We start from the raw sequence: 19,479 nt of genomic DNA on the forward strand, positions 1-19,479 counted from the left end.
ATGATGGTATCATCCAGGTCTACATCTCCCTACTAAATCTCTATAACAGTCATTTGTTATAATGAAATTTATAACATGAAATACCATTAGAACAAAATATCTATTGGTTGGCTTCAGATTTATGGTTAAAAATAATCAATAATGATAATCAAATTCCTTCTGCAGAACTTCACTTTATAACCTATGAAATAATGCTATGATTTATACATTTGCTGGCCCAAAATTTATGGTAATTTTTTTCCTAATAATGATAATCTGATTTAATCTAAAGAAATTTATTTTATGACATAGAATACTGCCAGGGTAAGACTGTATGTTGGTGGAAGAAGAGAGACAAAGGCATTGAAATGTAGACAAATGTTTGCATTATTTCCTGGATTGGCTACTGTTATTTCCTCTTCATAGTTTTCCCAAAGGAGTTTTAACCTACCCAGAATCTTACAGCTTGACTCATCATTACACATAACCCTTCCCAGCATATCACTTCCACCTTTACTCTCTCCGGTGGCCTGCAGTACAATACCACATCATATTACTTACAATCTCCCTCAGCTAGATTTTCAGTTTATATTTTAGAAATTTTGGTTACATAACCTTGAAGGCATGCCACCAGATTGACAAGAGATTACTATTTAGCATTTTCAAAATACAGATTTAAGGACTGATATCTATACATCCTACTTGTTTTTATAGCTTTTGCATTTTGGAAGGAGATTAATTACAGGCATATTATACAGCTGTGGAATTCATTACAAGCCAAAGCTGATATTTTTTAAATCATCTGTGGGAAAAGCCAAACTTCCCTTTCCTGCTTCTATACTACTATAGTTCAGGATAGAACTTGTGGAAACAAATACCTAGCAATGCTTTGCATATATCGCTTTGAAAAGCTAATTTACCATTGGCACACAACTATTTAATAGCACAGTAATATACACCATCTTCCAAGTACTATACATACAACCCTGTGAACTAATATGTAACAGTTGTATTTGCTGATAGTGATAACTTGTACAGTATGTTGAATGTCTATAACTACTAGTTTTATATCTATGCTAAAGATTCTGCTCAATGTCACAGGCAAATTCTGTATCACAACAAGAGATATTTGATCCATTTAGGCATCCAGTAGATTGTGCATCTCCACCACTATTAACAGACAGCTCCTTGAGAAGTGACTTCCTAAATACACTCCTAAATATTCAAGGTCATTTAAATTTACTACAGAATGGAAGCTTTCCTCTACAATTTCCCCTCCCACACCAATACCACTTTCAAGCTCCTTAGAGGAAAGAAACATCAATCATCCATGTTGCACAAGGAGGTGCTGGCTTGTTGCAATTCCAGTAAGAAAGACACTCAGACTCTGTAAAGTATCTCTTAAAATCCTATTTATTGGAGCTAAGACTATAAAGAAAAAGAAGATAATATCAATGATCTTATACCCCTCTAGATGCTGGGAATCCTGAGCTGTGTGGAATTGAACAGGCCTCCAGCCAGGCACAGCATGCTACACAGATCCCATCTGTGGAAGGTTACACCATTTTGGTCATTTGAGCTCATATAGGATTTTCTTAGAAGCAAACAACTCTATTCATCATTTATACTGTCAAATAAAAAGGACATTCACATGGGAACTTGTTGCTGAAGTTTTAGATAAAGGGAAGGACATGCAAGTGGTGTAACCAGTGGTACCAAGTAGGAGCTGCCTGTAAGCTCCTCTATTACAATTAGCTGGCTAAGTTTATCGTGTAGCCAAGGGATATGCACAGCACAGCCCTGAACGTCAAACTGTATGTGCAGCACAGCACAGGCCTGCACTTAGGTTAACTGTTACATGGATTTCTACCTCCTTGATGTACAATGGTCTTCCAGTTAAGATCGCTACAGCATCTTACATTTCAGTGGGATGTAAATTCTTTAAAAGTAAATTGAGTTTACTGATAAAGTTACAGGGCTGTAAAAAAGCCAGTTAAATTCCATACCTGTCAACACCACTGTGTGTTCTCCACCACAGGCAACCTTATTAACCTTTTCCATAATTCCCAGTACAGGCTGTGGGACTCTATTGTTCTTCAGCTGTTCAGGCAATAATCCCAGTTTCCCATTCTCGGGTTCTCCAAAAGTATAGAGCTCACCATCTCCTGTGAAAATACAGAACAGACCAGGATTTCCAGCATGCACTGAGAAGCAAGGATGGGTTGTCAAGGTCACTGCAGACACAAATCAGTAAGATAGAAAAGTGTATGAACATCATGGGATAATTGAACGTATTTGTATAATGTCCAAACAGCTGTGCAAAGCAGTCTGCTTTGATGGGACAAGAAGGGGCTAAATTTTAGCCCCCTCCAAGATGAGAACCGCAATATTTAGCCTGCAAGGAATCTAACCAAGGGAAAAACAAAACCATATACGACCTGCTTCTGAGAGGCTGTAATTCCCTCTGTAATCAGTATTTATGTCAACGGAAGTTGCTTGTAAGAATCTCAATTACAACAGAAAATCATTTTGCATGGAATTTTGATGGAAAATCCACACTTCCTTCTTGTAAAACATAGAGAAAAAAGAAAAAAAGCAGAGTAAATGACATGAAACTGTGTGTGGTCTGGAGAGCAAGGAAAGGGCTATATATCCAACAGGAATACAGCAGTGGTTCCACAGTGGTAACTCTACCAGAATTAAGTTCAAAAATATACTGAGAAGTCCTTAAAGATCTCTTCCTGTAATTTCTTTCTGATCTGCTACATAATCATACAAGACAACCCTTCTCATTCACCCAGAATTTTTAAGAATCCAGTTCAAAAACTGTTTAACCCCAAATTTGGATAGTTCATTTTACTTTCAAGTTTCCTTTGTTCTATCTTTTCCAGTCACTCCCTTTCCTTTTTAAGTGCTACGTAAGTCTGAATTACCATTCAAGACAGCATTCTATATATCCTTCTACCATAGTTACAAACGGAACATGTAAAATGTACTTTCCATTGCTGTATTTACAATTTATCTGCATCTTTTACATTTATCTACATTTTACATTTATCTAAATCTTTTTTTTACAGTTTAACTCCATCTACATTTCTCATTTTCTGTGCTAAGGGGCCCCCAACTATTCTAATAGATCAAAGTGAGGTTTAGGTAGAAAACATTTCCTCATTGCCAGGAAAGCTTCAAGTTAATAGCTGAGTGTTCTCCACTCCTGAAAAAGATTATCTGTGGAGTAGTGTCCTCATAACAAATTGTGGCCCACAATCTGAATTTGAAATTACTTACCAAAAAAATCACCATACCCTATTATGTAAGAAAAAGTTTGGGTTTTAATCTCAGCTGGATATAACAAAGCACAAGGATAAACAAAACTCTCACACGCAGCTAGTCCAAGACAAAGACATGTTTAAACTTGTGTAGGAGCTGCCTGCTAAAGGAGATTCGAAGAGATAGCTACAGTTACATAAACAACATAACAAACCCCAGACGTATACTCCATTATTAAAGCTTAGTCATCAGAAGCACCCATCTACAATATTTTTGGAAACATGCAGATTTGTGCTTCAGTACAAAATGTACTTTTACTTTCAGAGGGATACATTTAGTGTTCACAAATTTACTTTTACAGCATTTAGAGGCATTACTATTGCATGATGCACAAGTATCTGAGAGATTCTTATTCAAAAGCTATAAATTCCTTGCCAACATGAAAGTTGGGTTGACCTTAGAAATGCTGGTCTTTCCCCACAGACAATGAAAACAGATGAGCTCAAAGAAAGTTTCAAAGCTGAAGTCTTATTTAGGTGTTCAGAACTAACCATTAGAGAATTCCATCCCTCTCTGCATTGAACATAGGCAGAGCATAAGGAAACAAGCTTCTTACTAGTTTTCTGTTAGCCTTTGTGAATATTCCCCCATTTGCACAGCTGCTACATTTGTTGCTTTTTCCTTGCACTTAGCCACAACTTAAAATTTGGGAATTTAAGGACAATGGCAATGACCAAAAAAAAAAGCCTACACAGAAATAGGAAATATGGAAGAGCTAAAAGTAAACCTATGAATAAATATGTAAAGTAGAAAAAATGAAGCTACATATACATTCTAAAAATCAAAGTAGATTAGTCAAATTATTAAAAACACGTTAATAAAAACTGAAGGATACAATTCAAAATGAACTGAAGTTTATTAAAACTTTGGCATACCAAGCCAAGACAGGAAAGGAATTTTACATTTTTGAATTTTTAATTCTTATGATGAGGTCAAACTGGTGTCAGTAAGAAATGTGTCATTTTTATTGAATTTTCCTGAGCTTTACTCTGCCAATACATTCATTTAAAACTTCCTTTTGCATGAATAAAGAATTTCAGGTTGCAAAAACGCATCTTCATTTTGTGTAACTATGGAACAACTAGTTAGTAATACATTTTTATTTAAGTCATCTGGTAAATCCAATAGATAAACTAGATTCAAAATGTTTTTCCTGGAAAACTCTTTTGATAGTGATGTATATTTTTTTTCCTTTATGGCACTTCGCTCTTCACTCATTTGTGCTACAGAATGACTACAGCAATGGGTGCACAGAACAGAGCAGCACAGACTGCTTTTGCCAGGACCCTCCATCAAAAGGGTTTCATTCTGAAAACCCTTAAACTACTATGTCTTTTAATAAAGCAGTGCTTCTCCTCCCATCCTCTCAGAGGAAGTAATTCTGGAGCAGTCATGCTGATCTGTGATGTATGTTACCTTTGGTATTGACAATCCACAATAAGCAAAAAAAAAAAAAAAAAAGGTCTAAATTGTAACCTATTTTCTTCAAAGGAAGCCTAAGGATAGGTTTTAAATGAATTTTAACTATAGGGAGAATATGAAGTATGTCTCTTATTTTATGGCAAAGTTCATTCAGGACAAAAAAAAGAGGTTATGCATTTTTTAAGATACTTCAGCTTCAAATTAATTTAAATGCAGACATTTATCAACTTGAAAATTCTGAAAAAAATGTATGACATACTCAAAGAGCAAAAACTGTAAAAACGACTTCTTTCATAAAGCTGAATTCCTGCTTTAAATGGAAAATAAGTCCTAAGCCTCAACATAAAGTTGCAAGCCAGCACTTCCACCAAAGATTTAGAACCTAACTTCGATGGCACAATGCTTATTTGTAAAGCATACAAGACCTAAGAAATTTAGACTCTACCTTAGTCAAAGAAACCCCAGACTATTTTATATGATTTCTATATTTTGCAAGATCACTTCTGCCTCTCACAAAGGCACAGATTCTTCAAGTACCATGCTCCTGGGCCACTAAGGCTAGCAATTGGACTTACTATCTTTACTGAATGCTCTAACTGTACAGAAGGACAATCAGGGAATGACAATAATACAGTCTTACTCGGTGTCAAGCTTCCTGCAGGGTTTCACAGGGCTCAGGCTATTAAGAGTAGCCACCCACAATCTATTCACAGAGCTCTTCAGCAAGACAAGGAAACAGGATAGCAGCTGTATTTCCCAACTATCATCAGAGGTGTAACGCCATCCTCCCAGCTGTCCTTATTTTTTTCTATCATTCTGACATTTTCTTTCCTGCACACACAAACTACCCCGATATTATAACACTCCATTTACCTGCATGTATCTGTGCAGAAATACCTTTGTTGCATTCTTCTACACTTTCTTCCTAAGAAGTGTTTTGCAGTCATTTCAATCTGTCTGTATTTTTTAAGAAACGGGAAATTATCTCAGCTGCAGAAAAGTATATTTAATTTCTTTTCTAAACTAGGGACTGTGTTCAGGCTTCTCTGTTCAGTTTGCTTTTCTGTTTTAATTCTGATCTTTATTCTTATACCTATGTGCAGAAATAGTCTGAACAGGCTGACACTTTCAAGTTATTTGCAGCAGCATCAATTTCTGTTCTAAAACAGCATCCCAATTAACAACAAAAAAATCTACTGCGATGTGAGGTTTTCTGTAACCAAACAAAAAGAGTTTTTATTAGGGATTCTAAGTGCAAAGAAAGAAAAAAAACAACAACAAAAAAGAACCCTGTATTTTTGGAAGGTAAGTATTGTTTTAATACTCTTGGATCTGCCATATATTTCTAGAAACAAGCTGATAAACCCACAAAAGCACTTGGGAGTTAACTACTTATGCAGTTGTCTTTGAAGAGACCAGCACTTCTTTTTAAACACTAGTGCACTGCAAATATTAATCCAATCACAATCTAATTAATAGGATTAGAGATTCAAATGGCCAAGCTTCCATTGAGTTCCCAAACTAATCAAGTTTATTACATTTTTTCAACTTAATAATCAAGCTAACAAAGATAAACCCATTTATTAAAGCAATTTTTGAATACATTACACATCCCTTTAAGGCAAATAGTCTAAAAACTATGAAGAATAGCTATCAAGTGTAAAAAGAATCCAGTCAAACCCAGATACATTTTGAGTACAGCATGTATGCAGTACATCTGCATTTTAAGGGCATTTATGTACTGTGTGCACTACATCTGCATTTTAAGGACATTCCGTTCACAATTTCATTTTCTCCTCTCATATGAGTCACATACTCATGTGTTGAACTTTCCCTAGTGTGGCACATTTTCTGTATCACTAAACTTTAGGTCCCAGAAGCATGTCAAGAAAATGGGCAAGCAATTGGAAAACTATCCTTGCCCCTCAAAGGCAAATGCACATACTGCAGATGAGAGAAGATATGAGACCTGGCTGGTGGCAAATGAGAGCAGTAGACAAAAGAATTGGACCACTCTATGATCCCTTGAATAAATGAAGAAAAAAAAAAAAAAAGTAGTATTTATTCAAGACCAAATCAGTTGAAACCACCTCAAATGCTGAAATTCTGAGCATGGTAGTGCTTGTGGAATGGATGATCTTTAAAACTAGTCCTTAAAAATAATGACAAAATACATTAAAAAAAGGAATTCAAGGAACCCACAAAGCTCTCTACAAAAAGACATCTTCTCAGTGAGATTCTATCTTGACCTTGCTTTCAGTAACAGTTCAGGCAGGGGAAACACCAGAAAAGGTCTAATATATTAAATTCCTTTCTGGCTCCACGAATCTAATTCTGCTGTAGACACCAGAGTAGTGGTTAGATACACTGGCTTTTCCTGCTCTCCATCTCCTCCAGCGGACAAATGAGCCATATATGCTTGCCAAGCTTAATGCTTTCTGAAAAATCGTCCCCTCTCGAGTGAGTGTGGTCAAAGATTAGTCAAGTAAAGATCTGTATATGGACCCAAAATCGTTGCTACAATCTTTCAGCTCGCTCATTCTCTGTTGCTTTGTTTGAGACATACCTCTAATACAGGGACCTAATGTCCCAAGTCTGCAAAAAGAAAGGAAAGGAAACAGATATTGGGAAAAAGTCCTCAAGAGGGCTGGAAAGTATAAACTTAAAACTGCTTTTCAGTGGAAGTCTTTGAATAATGCAAAGTGAGAGGAAAAGGGAGCAAATAATCATCTTTCAAACATGGAGTAACCAGACCAGCTTCCTAATTTGCATATGGAAATGAGCTAGCCATTGCCTGTCCTTGTGCGTAGTCTAAATTTTTTAAAGTGTTTTTTATTAAAAATAATTTGGGGTATATTCTGTTCTTCTATTCTACAACTGCTTTTGGCATCAGGGGGCCCACATGTACATGGTAGAATACAGGTGACTGACATGTTTAGTAGTTCAATTACCGTCTGCAAAGAAGGCATTCTAAAAACCAAACTAAGAAAGGTGACAAATCATCTTTTTGGAACTACTAGACAAGAGAAACTTCAGGGGTGGGGGGAGGGTTGTAGAACTGAAGTACAAATTCAGATGACTGAATGCTGTATGATTTCCATAAAACATGCTTTTATCTACTAAAGGTTTGCATCAGTATTCCACTCTACTTTTCATGCACATTGCACTTGGCTTTACAGTAGTTAAACACCTTAAAGACAAAAGCCTACTAAAAAATCTTTTTAAAACCAGCTGTTTCAAAGAAATAACTTTAGCTTAAAAAAAGAAAAGCTGGAATCCATACTTCACCACTTTTTTTCTCAATAGTCTCTTATTAATGATCATCCTGCCCTGGAGAGGGCACTCTGTGACCACACTATGTATTCTAGTATCCTCATTAACCACCTTTTAGTTTTAACCCAGATATGCCTGTGATCCTAACAGTTTGCTTAGCCAGTATACAGCTTATGTCAAATGTAAATATATTAAGAAAGGGAACCATGTGGTGCCATGCTCATCAATTCAGCCCAATGTACCAAGTCCTGCATCTTGCAACTATGTTTTATTATTAAGGATAGTATATTATTTGATGCTTTTTTATGCACAAGTCATGTTTAAAAAGTCAAAATGTAGCAATTCCATAGTATTCTAATAATTGATAAGTTATAGGTGTTGAAAGCATTCTATTAACAGTGTTTCTCCCATTTCTTCCATAGTAACAGCAACCACAATCTAAAAAAGTTCCTCTGGTATATTTTATTGATGTTGATGGAATTAATAGAGATTATACACTTACCTGAACAGCTCAAATTTCATTTCTGGAAATACAGAAACACTTTCTTCTCCATCCAAATGTATATATTAAAAATAACACTAATCACTCTAAATTCTAGTATACAAGACAAAACCATACAATAAAAATACATGGAAAACTCCCTGTGCTAGGCAAACTGTTAAACATACTTCAAGGCATAATTCAAGGACTAACTGGCAATTCAGGGGAAAAGAACCCTATCCCTGTAATATGAATATTCCAAATACTCCATAATTATCTAGTTTGCTATGTTGTACCACCCCTCAGAGGCAGAATACTGAGGATGTGAACCACTGTTCTGAGCCAGTCTAGCAAGTCCTACAGACAAGTGTTTTCCATAAGTGAAAAAAGAATCCTAATAATGATATTGAAATCTTTGTGGTCGTAATTCTTTACAAACTTAGGAAACAAAAGATAAGAAATTGATGTAAATCACTTGGGTAAGCAGCTCTTGACAAGACAATGAAACAGAAGGAACAAACTGACCTAAAACTAGGAACCAGAAACTTTAATGGGCTGGTTGCCCAAGAAGCTTGGCTATACCACACGAATCAGCTAAAAACGTGCCCTTTAGGTGAACTTAACTAATTATAATATCAAAACTAAACCTCTAGAAGTTAGAATACCCACCTCCACCTGAAGACCCTCACCTACGGAGCTTGTGCAGGAAAATTAAGAGACACTGCACCTTTAAATGAAGATGAGGCCATTATACTCCAATCAGCTTTAAGATATGGAAGTAATTATGCTAATTTACAATGTATAAATGAATGACTGTTTTAGTGCTGGGTGTGCCAGCTTTGCGGGGATACCCCTTAGCACCCCTTTCTGTGCAGAACCGGCAATAAACAGCTAATACCTCGGACTCTGTGTGTTGCTGGCTTGCATACCAGGTAAATGATCCCACAAATTCTGGGACAACAATAATACTAAAAGAATCACCTTTTTTTAAGCAAAATCTTTCAACAGCATAGTGCCTTGACTTCCTTCCTAACTAGGCTATAAGAAAAATAAGGTAACTACATTTGTACTTAAAACAGGCTCAACTTGCAGAACTTCCAAATTCATAATTTAATGGCTAACTTCACAGCTAAAATAATGTGTGACTATGGTATACTTAGATTAAATAAATAAGCTTTGTTTTTAAACACTGTCTGGATATACACTGACACTAGCGCAATAGAAGATCAATTCAGTAAAAGTACCTGTATGTCCAACGCTAAATTTCTATAGTAGTTAAATTATCAGTCAAATAAAACTGTCAGCAAGGGCCCAAAGGAAAAGAATTAAAAAATATTCTTCCTTTCATCAAAAAAGAGGCTGTCTGTATGTCAGTAGTTTCAGCGAGACAGATTGAAGTCCAATTTGTGGAGGATTTGCAGATACTAAGGCTGAAAATTAAGATTTTCCATCTCACACCGAGGCCTGTTTAAACAGTAACAGGTTCAACAACTCCCCATTTTCACAGGTGATAACCAGTTCATCTTCCTATTAATATTTTAAGAGGCTCCATTCTTCTTACTCAGCTGCCACCCTAACCCTTTTTTCTCATCCCTCTCCATTAAAAGATTCCACTTCCTTAGAGCACTTGGCACACACTGTTCTCTTCTCGCTCTTAGATGCCTGTCCTCAACCCCTCCTCTAACGAAACCTTTTGTCATATCCCACTGCAGTCTTGTCAGAGCTTCAGCTCTTGGCTCTAAGACAGTAATACACACCTTCTTACTATATCCTTAAGCAAGGATCTTTTTTTTTTTTTTTTTTCATTTATTTCAAGTCCAGGAAGCTGTAGATTTCCTGACAGGTACTGATCAGTCACAGGCACTTCATTCGTTTACTGTAATAAAGCGTCTGTAATAAAAGTTGCACACTACCAGAATAACACCTAATTAATATTTGCCCACCATAGGAAGCTCTCATTCTGTTAACAGCATGTTCTCAGAGAACTATACAGATATCGTATGTGGAAAAGTAACATTTATCGAGTAACCTGAGAAAAGTATCTGATGGAATAGTTCCTGGGTACCCATTAAAAGCTTTACAATCAAAACTATTGATCCTTTGAAATCTTTGAGTACTCTGAGGGGACTAAACTGTAAAGCTTAATAAGGTAAATCTATATGGTTGAGAGGAATTCATGGCTGCTCATATATAATACCATCAATACTGAGTGATAAATTCACCCGTACTGGCATTATTAAAAAATGAGTGGCATTATCACTTTGGAAACCAACAGAGAGCCAGGAAGAGAGAGATGGAAAGCAACAGAGAGGTGGGTTGGTTTGGAGATCAGACACTGGCTCACTGTAGCGTACACTTTTCCTCATATTGTATACTTACTGCCTGTTTAACTGACTTCAAAACTTAAAATTTAAGACGTAACATCAAACTTTGACAACAATCTTGCACTGCTAGTAAATGAGATTAATTTTTCCTCAAAACATAGTAAGTCTATTCACTATTTATATTTCTAGAGAAGATGAAGATGATTATTTGATCATCACAAAAAAATGAATAATCTCAAGGAAAGTTGGATTATTGAAACCATAGTATTAATCCACAACATTTGTCATAATCTTCATGAAAATAAAGTGTGATAAGACAGTCAATCTTTCTAATGTACTTTTGCACAACAATGTGCAAATGCAGAAAATTAACTGCAGTTTTTTCTCACAGTATTGTTAACTCAACAATAATAAACAATTATATAGTAGATTACATACAATTTTCCCAAAAAAATCAGTTAGGACCACATTTTAGAGAACCTGTCTCTGCCAAAATCTCCCAATGAGATACAAAACTACACAGATGACTTTCTGCCACATGGCAGTTTTTAACATCTACAGCATATCTAGTTTCAAAAGTAATGAATGCCTCATTAGCTACCTTTACAAAGACAATATGAGAACCACTGACTTGTCTCCACTCACTGCTATTCCCATTCTCTTACCTGTTATCAAGGCAGAGTGATAATATCCACAGGATACAGAGGAAACAGGTTTTCCAACATCCACTTGACACGGGACACTAACACAGGCTTCATCAGCCAAGCCAATCTGACCTTCCGAATTGTCACCCCACACAAAAAGCTGCCCATCCTCTAAAATGAAGACACAGATAGTTAACAGATTTGACACCAAAACTAACAAAAAGTTAATCTACCCATTTAAGAGCATTTCATAAACTCTGTGTATGATACTACTAAATGTCATGATCTCAGGGACATAAAGGTATTTAGCACAATGCAACAAAACAGTCTGAAGTAAGAGGGTATCCCTTAAGCTTTTCAAAAGTGACACAGAACTTAGTCGTCAACTGATGTTAGACCATAAACAGCAACAGGAAAAGTACTATGTAAAAACATTCCTTCAAAAAGAGGGAGATTGAGCATATAAGACAATTCAGTTGCCAGAGGTCAGTATGAAAATATTACAGTGAATTTAAGGCATCTTCTCATTTCTAGTAGCAAGTCACCACTTTCTCATTCTTCCAAACTTATTGTCTTTTCTGACTCTGGTACACATCCCACTTACTCTTCCCTTATCTTTCAATTCTCTTCTCAGGTGATTATACTGCCCAGCTTCATTTTGTTTTCCTTAAACTATCACAACAGCTGTTCCAAGTTTATTAAGACCAGCCTCTGTTGACACAAAGACCAATGGTAGCAGTAAAAAACAAAAAAAGGTAGTGAACAACATGAAAAATCTCTAGATTTTTCTAGAAGAGATGATGTCTCCTCTCTGCATATTTCTTATTGGTGGGAAGTGCTACTGAGATGCTGTTGGGAACTAAAATAATTCAAAGCTGACTTACGAATCTCAGGAGAATGTTAGCAATTGTCACAAAAAAATACAAACCAAATGAGCAGGCTAGCATCTCTCATACAATCTTACGCTCTCTGTCACATTCTGAAATGACAACGTCAATTACTTACCCTAAACATGTACAGAAACAGCTGCTTTGTAGCAAAACTTGAGAAATTACATTATAGGGTAATAAAGGACCACCCATCCAATGGCTGAAAGTATTATAACTGTATGGACTTCAACATGTCGCAATTGTGTAATTTTGCCATTGGAGAAACAGGTCACAGGTTAGGCCTCTCTCAGAATTAGTAATGACACAGAGGTATAGCCTGTACCAGTAGACCAAAATAGTTGCAGTAAGAAGTGGAATTAAAGAAACTTAGTTTTTGTAAGATTCATGCTTTGTAGCTGGCTTCCCTGGAAATGAACTGAAGATTTTTTCCATTTTGAGGGTATTCATACTGTCTCTCCTTCGTAAGGATTCCTACTAGTACAGGTTGAGCTCCCATTGCAGGCCATCGCTCATGGAAAAGGTCTACTTTCACAAAAATTGTAGGAAGTTAATAAGACTGCCTGCCCTTACCAGATTGTGTTGAAATAGGCAATTGGCTATCAAAAAATTACTATGGTTACTAGGGAAAGACGACAGGGAGGCATAGAAAATACACCCACATATGCAGACAGAATGCTGGAATACATGTTTCCCTGGAACACCAGGCTGGACACACATAAATAGATTTTATTAGCGGTTGCTCTTACCAGTTACTGCTGCTGAGGTGTATGATCCAGCTGCTAGCTGTTTGATCTTGTGCTGGTTGGTAAAAAAACTAATTAAATGAAATGTGGTCCTTTCCTCTGTGTCACCTAATCCCAACTGACCTTCACTGTTACCTCCAGCAGCATACACATTTCCTTTTTCTGCATACAGAAAAGCACATGTAATACACAGAATGAAGACATTCTCATCAATGGTCAGAGAAACTGGAGCAAGTAATTTAATTTTCGATGGAAAAAGATTACATGAAAGTTGGGGTCTGCTGCCCTGAAATATCCTCGAGTTGACATTAGCAGTTTCTGTTGTAGCTAGCAAGGAGGCTTTCCTGCACATGCTTAGACGAGAACTTTCTAAAGGCCTTACATGTACTTAGACTGACTGCATTTCCCACCATTCTGGAGACTGATCTAATCAGTAAATATAATTTGAAGTTCTGCAAGACTTCTGAGAAAATGACTACTAGTAGCCCTGGCAGCCAGAAGCAGCTTCTTCCCCAAATAATGTGTATTTCAAGATAAAGCGGGAGAAAAATGGTGAATGATGTCACAGGCAACAAAACTGAAGTCGTATTAGTACGTAAATTAAAGAGATGCATAACTTGATAGTTTTGAGTACTGTGAATGAAATATATTTGTGCTTAGGTTTTTATTAGAAATATTTTACTCATTTTAATATTTAAATCACTTTTGATTTAATTAACTAGGTCTTTATTTTGTTTTAGAATCTTAAAGTTTAAGTTAAAGCTGATGATTGATATTTTCAACTTAAGAGAACTTTAAGATTTATATTTTTTAATTTTAGTATGTTTCACATCTAAAGTGCTCATCTATGATGAAAAAGATAAGGCCCATTAATAACACAAATCCAGACACAAATGTGATAAGCAACTGACATACAATTTATAAATGGTCCTTGCTCTATAAATGGCCACAAATTATCTAGCCAGTGTGTACACTAAAAGTGACTAATATTTACCCTGTGCAGTGTTGCATACTCAACTGTTATTAAAATGTTCTGGTTTATTCTAATAGTCTTATTTACAGTGCTCAGGGTCTACACATATATAAACCTCCTAATAATCAAACAATCCTCTTTGTAACATTACTGCAAGCTAAAGGATTGCAACCACAAAGATGGCTATTCCATTACATAAATTTTAGAAGCACGACAAGAATTTGCATCAATTCTCTGTATACTGTCTCTCTAAAAATTTATTTTTTAGTTTAAATTTACAGTTTATTTATTTATGGCTTAATAAAGCAACTTGTCATTGAAATAGCAGAATATCTTGTCTAACCGAAACGCAACAAAATTTGAAGACTTGAAAACATTTGGTTCTACTGTATTTACTCAAATATATAACTTCACACTAATAAAGATAAATTATTTGTCAAAGGACAATTCGAGTACAGATATATAAAAAATACTAATATACCTTTACAGGGCTTAAATGAAATATTTGATAATTGTTAACCACACCTCAAATGCCAGCAAGAATTTTTTTAATCTGTCTATTGCTAGCAAAAATATAACATTATTTTATAAATGCACTGGCTCAGAATAAATCAAGCATTCAAAGAACTGGATATCAAAACCCCAAGTTTTAATAGTCCCGTTTTCATTTATTTTTCCTTCCTCAACACTCCTGGGGTTCCTAATGTAATTTTGCATGAAAGCAAAGGAAGAAATCTATCTTTAATATGTATATAATATAGGTTACATACCTGTGTAAACTAAAGTGTGGTTTCTTCCACAAACAGCAAGTTTTGTTTTTTCTGGTTTTAAAGCTATGAATTAAAGCCAAAGGGGGGGGAAAAGTTATAAGCAAGCTGATAGCTGGTTCAACAACAAAATGTTCTATGCTCTAGAGGGAGCTCTGATTTTTTTCACATTTTTATCAACAGAATGATTACAAGATTCGTTGCCCATCTGAACCTAGCACATAACTTACTAAATCAGGATTCCCCCAAGACAAGAAAACAGATATAGACCTTAAAAACTTATAGCTGACGCTCAGGTTAACTTGATGATGGCTACTTCATCCTAATGCCACATTCCCCAGAATTTACCATTTATGGGATATGCCTCAAAGAAGATATCAAGTTGCAGGACAAAATGCATGCTTAAAGCTGTCTTCAGTTTTCATTAACAGTACTATTCTTAAGTCCCTCTTATGCTTTTCTCACTATCTTAAATTTTTAAAATCATACTGTTCTTTTGTCTTATCATCCCTATCTTCCTTCATTATGCACAGCTACCTTTTTTGCTAGACTTTTGGTCTGCACTGCCCTCTTACTGATCACTAACTTCAATTGCTAAGGACAGTCCTATCTGGACTAGTGCCTAAAATTTTTGCATATACCATCCTGTCTCAATTTCAGCTCAATTACCACCCACCCATTGCATGTACTTCTCTGCAATCTAGGCACTGTGAAAGACTGGGAATGTATGTGAGAGGAGTCAAGAGTTATTTTGGTGGGAGAGAGAAAACACAGAGGTGCCTTTTCTCCCATGGCAAGTGCACTCCATTTCACAGAGGAAAAAAATCTCACTGACTTTTCCATCCTCTCTCCAACTACTGATCGTTGCCAACAATTTATCTTCTCTCAGCCATGTCCATGTGCCCTATACAGTGCTCTTAAAACAGCATTACTTTTTACGTAATCTATCTTTAATTGCTTTTCCACTGCACTAGTCCATGACAAAGCCAACAACCATCATCCCTTTCAGAAACCCTTTTTCAGTTCTTCCAAATCAACTTTCACCAGCTCCATAACATTCAGATTAAAGTCCCTTCTACCAAGTCACTGAATAAATCTATCTACTTAAGCATGAACCATCTCTGGTCTATCACAGAGACACAAACATAAATTGTCCAAATTCAGGTTCCTGCCTATCCTATCCAACACCCACCACCACCACCAGGCTGGAACCATAACACTTCCAATGCTGGCTTCTTCCTACAATCTTAATTTGCTGCTTTATATCCCAAAACTCTACCTCCAACTTCAGAGATGATCTTCATCAGGTCTTCAGAAGCCTGTGCTCCCCAACCTTCCTCCCACTTAGGCTAATCAATTGTATTTGATGAGCCACGCTATATTTACAACGTTGCTGGCAATTTTTCATAACCAATTTCATTAGTGTCTAGTCAAGTCCCAGAAGATATTTTCTCAGAAAACATGCAGCCACAACCATTTGGATACTGAAATGTGTCCTTGCAACCCCATTCCCAAAGCCAAGTGATGACTGAAATCTAGTCAGAAAAGCTCCAGGACCTTCTTCTACTGCCTACTGCCAAGAGAAGAAAGATACCTGCCTTGTGACTTTTTTCGATGGATGCCAGGTCTGGTTTGAATTGCTGTCATCTTCTCTTTGTCTTTTATTTGCCATTGCAATTTGACAGTAAAAAAAACCCCAAACAACTGACACCCAATCCATTTAAGCCAAGGGAAGAATCAATCTCTCACATGGCTGATAGATGATGTGAACCTGAAAGTAGCTGCATTCTCCCTCTGAAGTGAAATACAGAGAGGAGCAGATAAAGGACAGCAGAATAAACTAAATCAGGAGGAAAAGAGTTTGAACAAGCAGGATAATTTGTTTTTAACAATAAGTTAACAGATCGATCTGCTGGAAGAAAGGATGAGGATGACCATTTAATGGTGAAAAGAAACGTGTTAATGGGATAGATCTGACTTGACATAAGTAAGGGGACAGGGAAAAAGTATTGACTTAGTTTTGTTTGACAAGATAAAACCAGCCAGGAAAGATCAAGAAGATAACAGTGCAATGAAAACATATTTTACAACACATGAAAGAATATGGGCATTTATTTTACTGCTTACATATAATACAATAATATATATATTACTGCTTATATATAATACAAATATATTAACATTTATGCCCCCTCGGGCACTTCTTATACTTGCTAAAAATGCAGTAGTACTTGTAGAAAGTTCCTGATAGATTTTTTCATTTATAAAGGTGCTAAAACAAAAGCGATACAAAGGTTACACAACGGTGTTGGAAGTCTGATTTCTAACACATAGACAACACTGCAGAGACCAAGCATTTGATTAATGTCTTTGCAGTCACAATGAAGATGTGGTTTGTCAGAAAAGGCAAATACTACATAAAATGACAGCCTTCAAAAAAGACAGGATTTTATGTATCTGAAGTAATCTTCAGACGCAAAAGGACCCAGAATCTGGAACTGATGAAAAATCAATCAGGAATCCTTTTAAGCTACCTTCATGAGCTTGTGCAGTAATATGCTACACATGATAAGTAAAGAAGGCAGAAACAGTTATTTTGGAACTGCATCTTAGGAAGTGCCTTCTCACAAGGGTCTCCTTTCAAAAAGACAAAAAAAGAAAAATTAAACAAACCTTTAACACATGTTGGTTTGCTGACAGTGTTCTTTGATCCCAGTCCTAATTGGCCCCAGTTGTTACTGCCAAACATGTATAGTTTACCATTCCCTGAAAAAAAAATGCACAGTCAGAATCCATACAAGTGTTTGAATACCTCATTCAAGACAAGATGGTCATTCACACACTATGCTATTTATTACTTCCTTTTTAATGTAAGGTTTAAGATTAGGCAGTACAATATTTAAGTGTAAACAATAATTAATGTCCTCCTGATTTTTCAGTACAAAAGTAGTAATTCCATTTTTTAAGTAAGAAATCCCCAGCCAGAAGAAGAGACAAAAAGCAGAACAAACATCATCTCCTTTAATTACAGGACAGATAAAGTGCTCTTCAGAAAATAAAACGTTGTAACCTTGGACAGACCCTGCAGTTCAGAAACCACAGTATCTATAGGCCTACTTGTAAAACAACAGCACATTTAACTGAGCACCCACATCTTTTGCCCCAAAGACAGGAATGAATAATGCAGCTATATAATTAATACAAACACAATTTTGTAATCAGCTTATTTCACTGTTTCGGGGGGCAGATATTTCTTTTACTGCTATATGTCTTCTCTTAAAATGATTTACAAATTTGCACTCCTACAGAACATAGTTTCTGATAAAATTTCAAATGTGTCCACAAATTGTATTAATTTGTCACCCTGCATATAAAGAAGGAATGCATAAAAACACCATGCAGTCAGAGAGTTTTGTAAACCTAAATGCAGACATTAGATTACAGATCTTCAACAGGAGCAATGCTAGAATCATATTTCAGAAACTGGTATGATGTGTCATTGAACTTGCAGGTTTGACCATTACAAAAAATGAACTGTTGCAATTCTGAATAACCAGTGTTTTTTTAAGAGCATGGCATATGAACAGATGAAACGTTTGTCATCAGGCATGCAAATTAACCAAAACTGACTACTGACAATACCTTAAAATGAATTCATTTCAGTTCAGTTCAGTTTTTAAACTATTACCTTTCGTAAAGCTGTGAAGGTCACACCCAAAGATAAAACCCTTGTTCCAACAGAAATCTTTGCAAAACAATAGAAACTAATTTGTCAAAAACTCCGGACCTCTTACAACCATTAAAAGGAGTTTGTTTACTTTTGATGAAGGTCTGTGTGAGTTAGACTCCACCACAAGGCTGTCACATAAACAAACTTTGTCACCCTAGTCATCAACTATTATCACATGATTGCAATGCATAACAGCAATTCCACAAAATGATGCCAAAATATTATCACTGTTTGTACTTCAGTAGTGTAGGTTCTCAGTGAAGGTTCTGAATGTGATTTACCGAGACCCTGAAACATGATATTGAAATGTTTAAAATAGAACAAAAATACTTACTCTGTTAAAAAAAAATCCATTTATTTTCTTAAATATAACCACATAGTTAAAAAAACCCCACCAACAACTAACAATAACTATTATCTAAAGTCCCAATCAAATTATTAGATTTGACAATTTTTGGAACATGGGGCTATGTGTCAGTATTATGTCTTTCTAAGAAAGCTGGAAGGAGAAAAAAGTCTGAGGTCAAGTCTACACTCATGGTGTTTTACTAATAGCATTTATATCACTATCCCGATTTTGATAATGCAATCACGTCAAAACACATGCAGAGCTGTCTGTCACTGAAAGCCAAACGCACCTTAAGAGAAAGAATTTTTATTAGCAAATGGCATCCTATATTGGTATATGCTTCCTTGTATCTTTGGTTTATACTTTCTAACTGCCTTTATAAGAAAGCAGTACTCCTGTGGGAATATGATGCCAAGCTGCCATAATTCAATTTAAGCACATTTTCTTTTATCCATTCAAAATTCCAACAGGTCATGCTTTTCATCCTCTAATCTGCTGTTTCTTATACCAGTCTTTAAATTCTCAGGCATTGATTGCTTTCTAAGTCAAGGAGCTTAATAGATGAGAGGAATTT

General features: G+C 35.9%; 1 protein-coding gene across 7 annotated transcripts in view; it reads right to left on the reverse strand.

Moving 5' to 3' along the window:
* RPGR (retinitis pigmentosa GTPase regulator) overlaps positions 1-19,479 on the reverse strand; it is a 43,914-nt gene that overhangs the window by 17,748 nt on the left and 6,687 nt on the right. For 6 of the 7 annotated variants that reach the window (XM_052794059.1, XM_052794058.1, XM_052794061.1 and 3 more), the window contains 5 exons: positions 17,500-17,592; positions 14,830-14,892; positions 13,090-13,248; positions 11,475-11,624; positions 1,986-2,144 (listed from right to left, as the gene is read on the reverse strand). In XM_052794059.1, coding sequence (XP_052650019.1) covers positions 1,986-2,144; positions 11,475-11,624; positions 13,090-13,248; positions 14,830-14,892; positions 17,500-17,592 — 624 coding nt within the window. The remainder of the gene's footprint in view (positions 1-1,985; positions 2,145-11,474; positions 11,625-13,089; positions 13,249-14,829; positions 14,893-17,499; positions 17,593-19,479) is intronic. The other variant, XM_052794065.1, reaches the window with a different exon arrangement.

This window comes from Harpia harpyja, chromosome 8 (assembly GCF_026419915.1).
Source record: "Harpia harpyja isolate bHarHar1 chromosome 8, bHarHar1 primary haplotype, whole genome shotgun sequence".
Classification (NCBI taxonomy): domain Eukaryota; kingdom Metazoa; phylum Chordata; class Aves; order Accipitriformes; family Accipitridae; genus Harpia; species Harpia harpyja.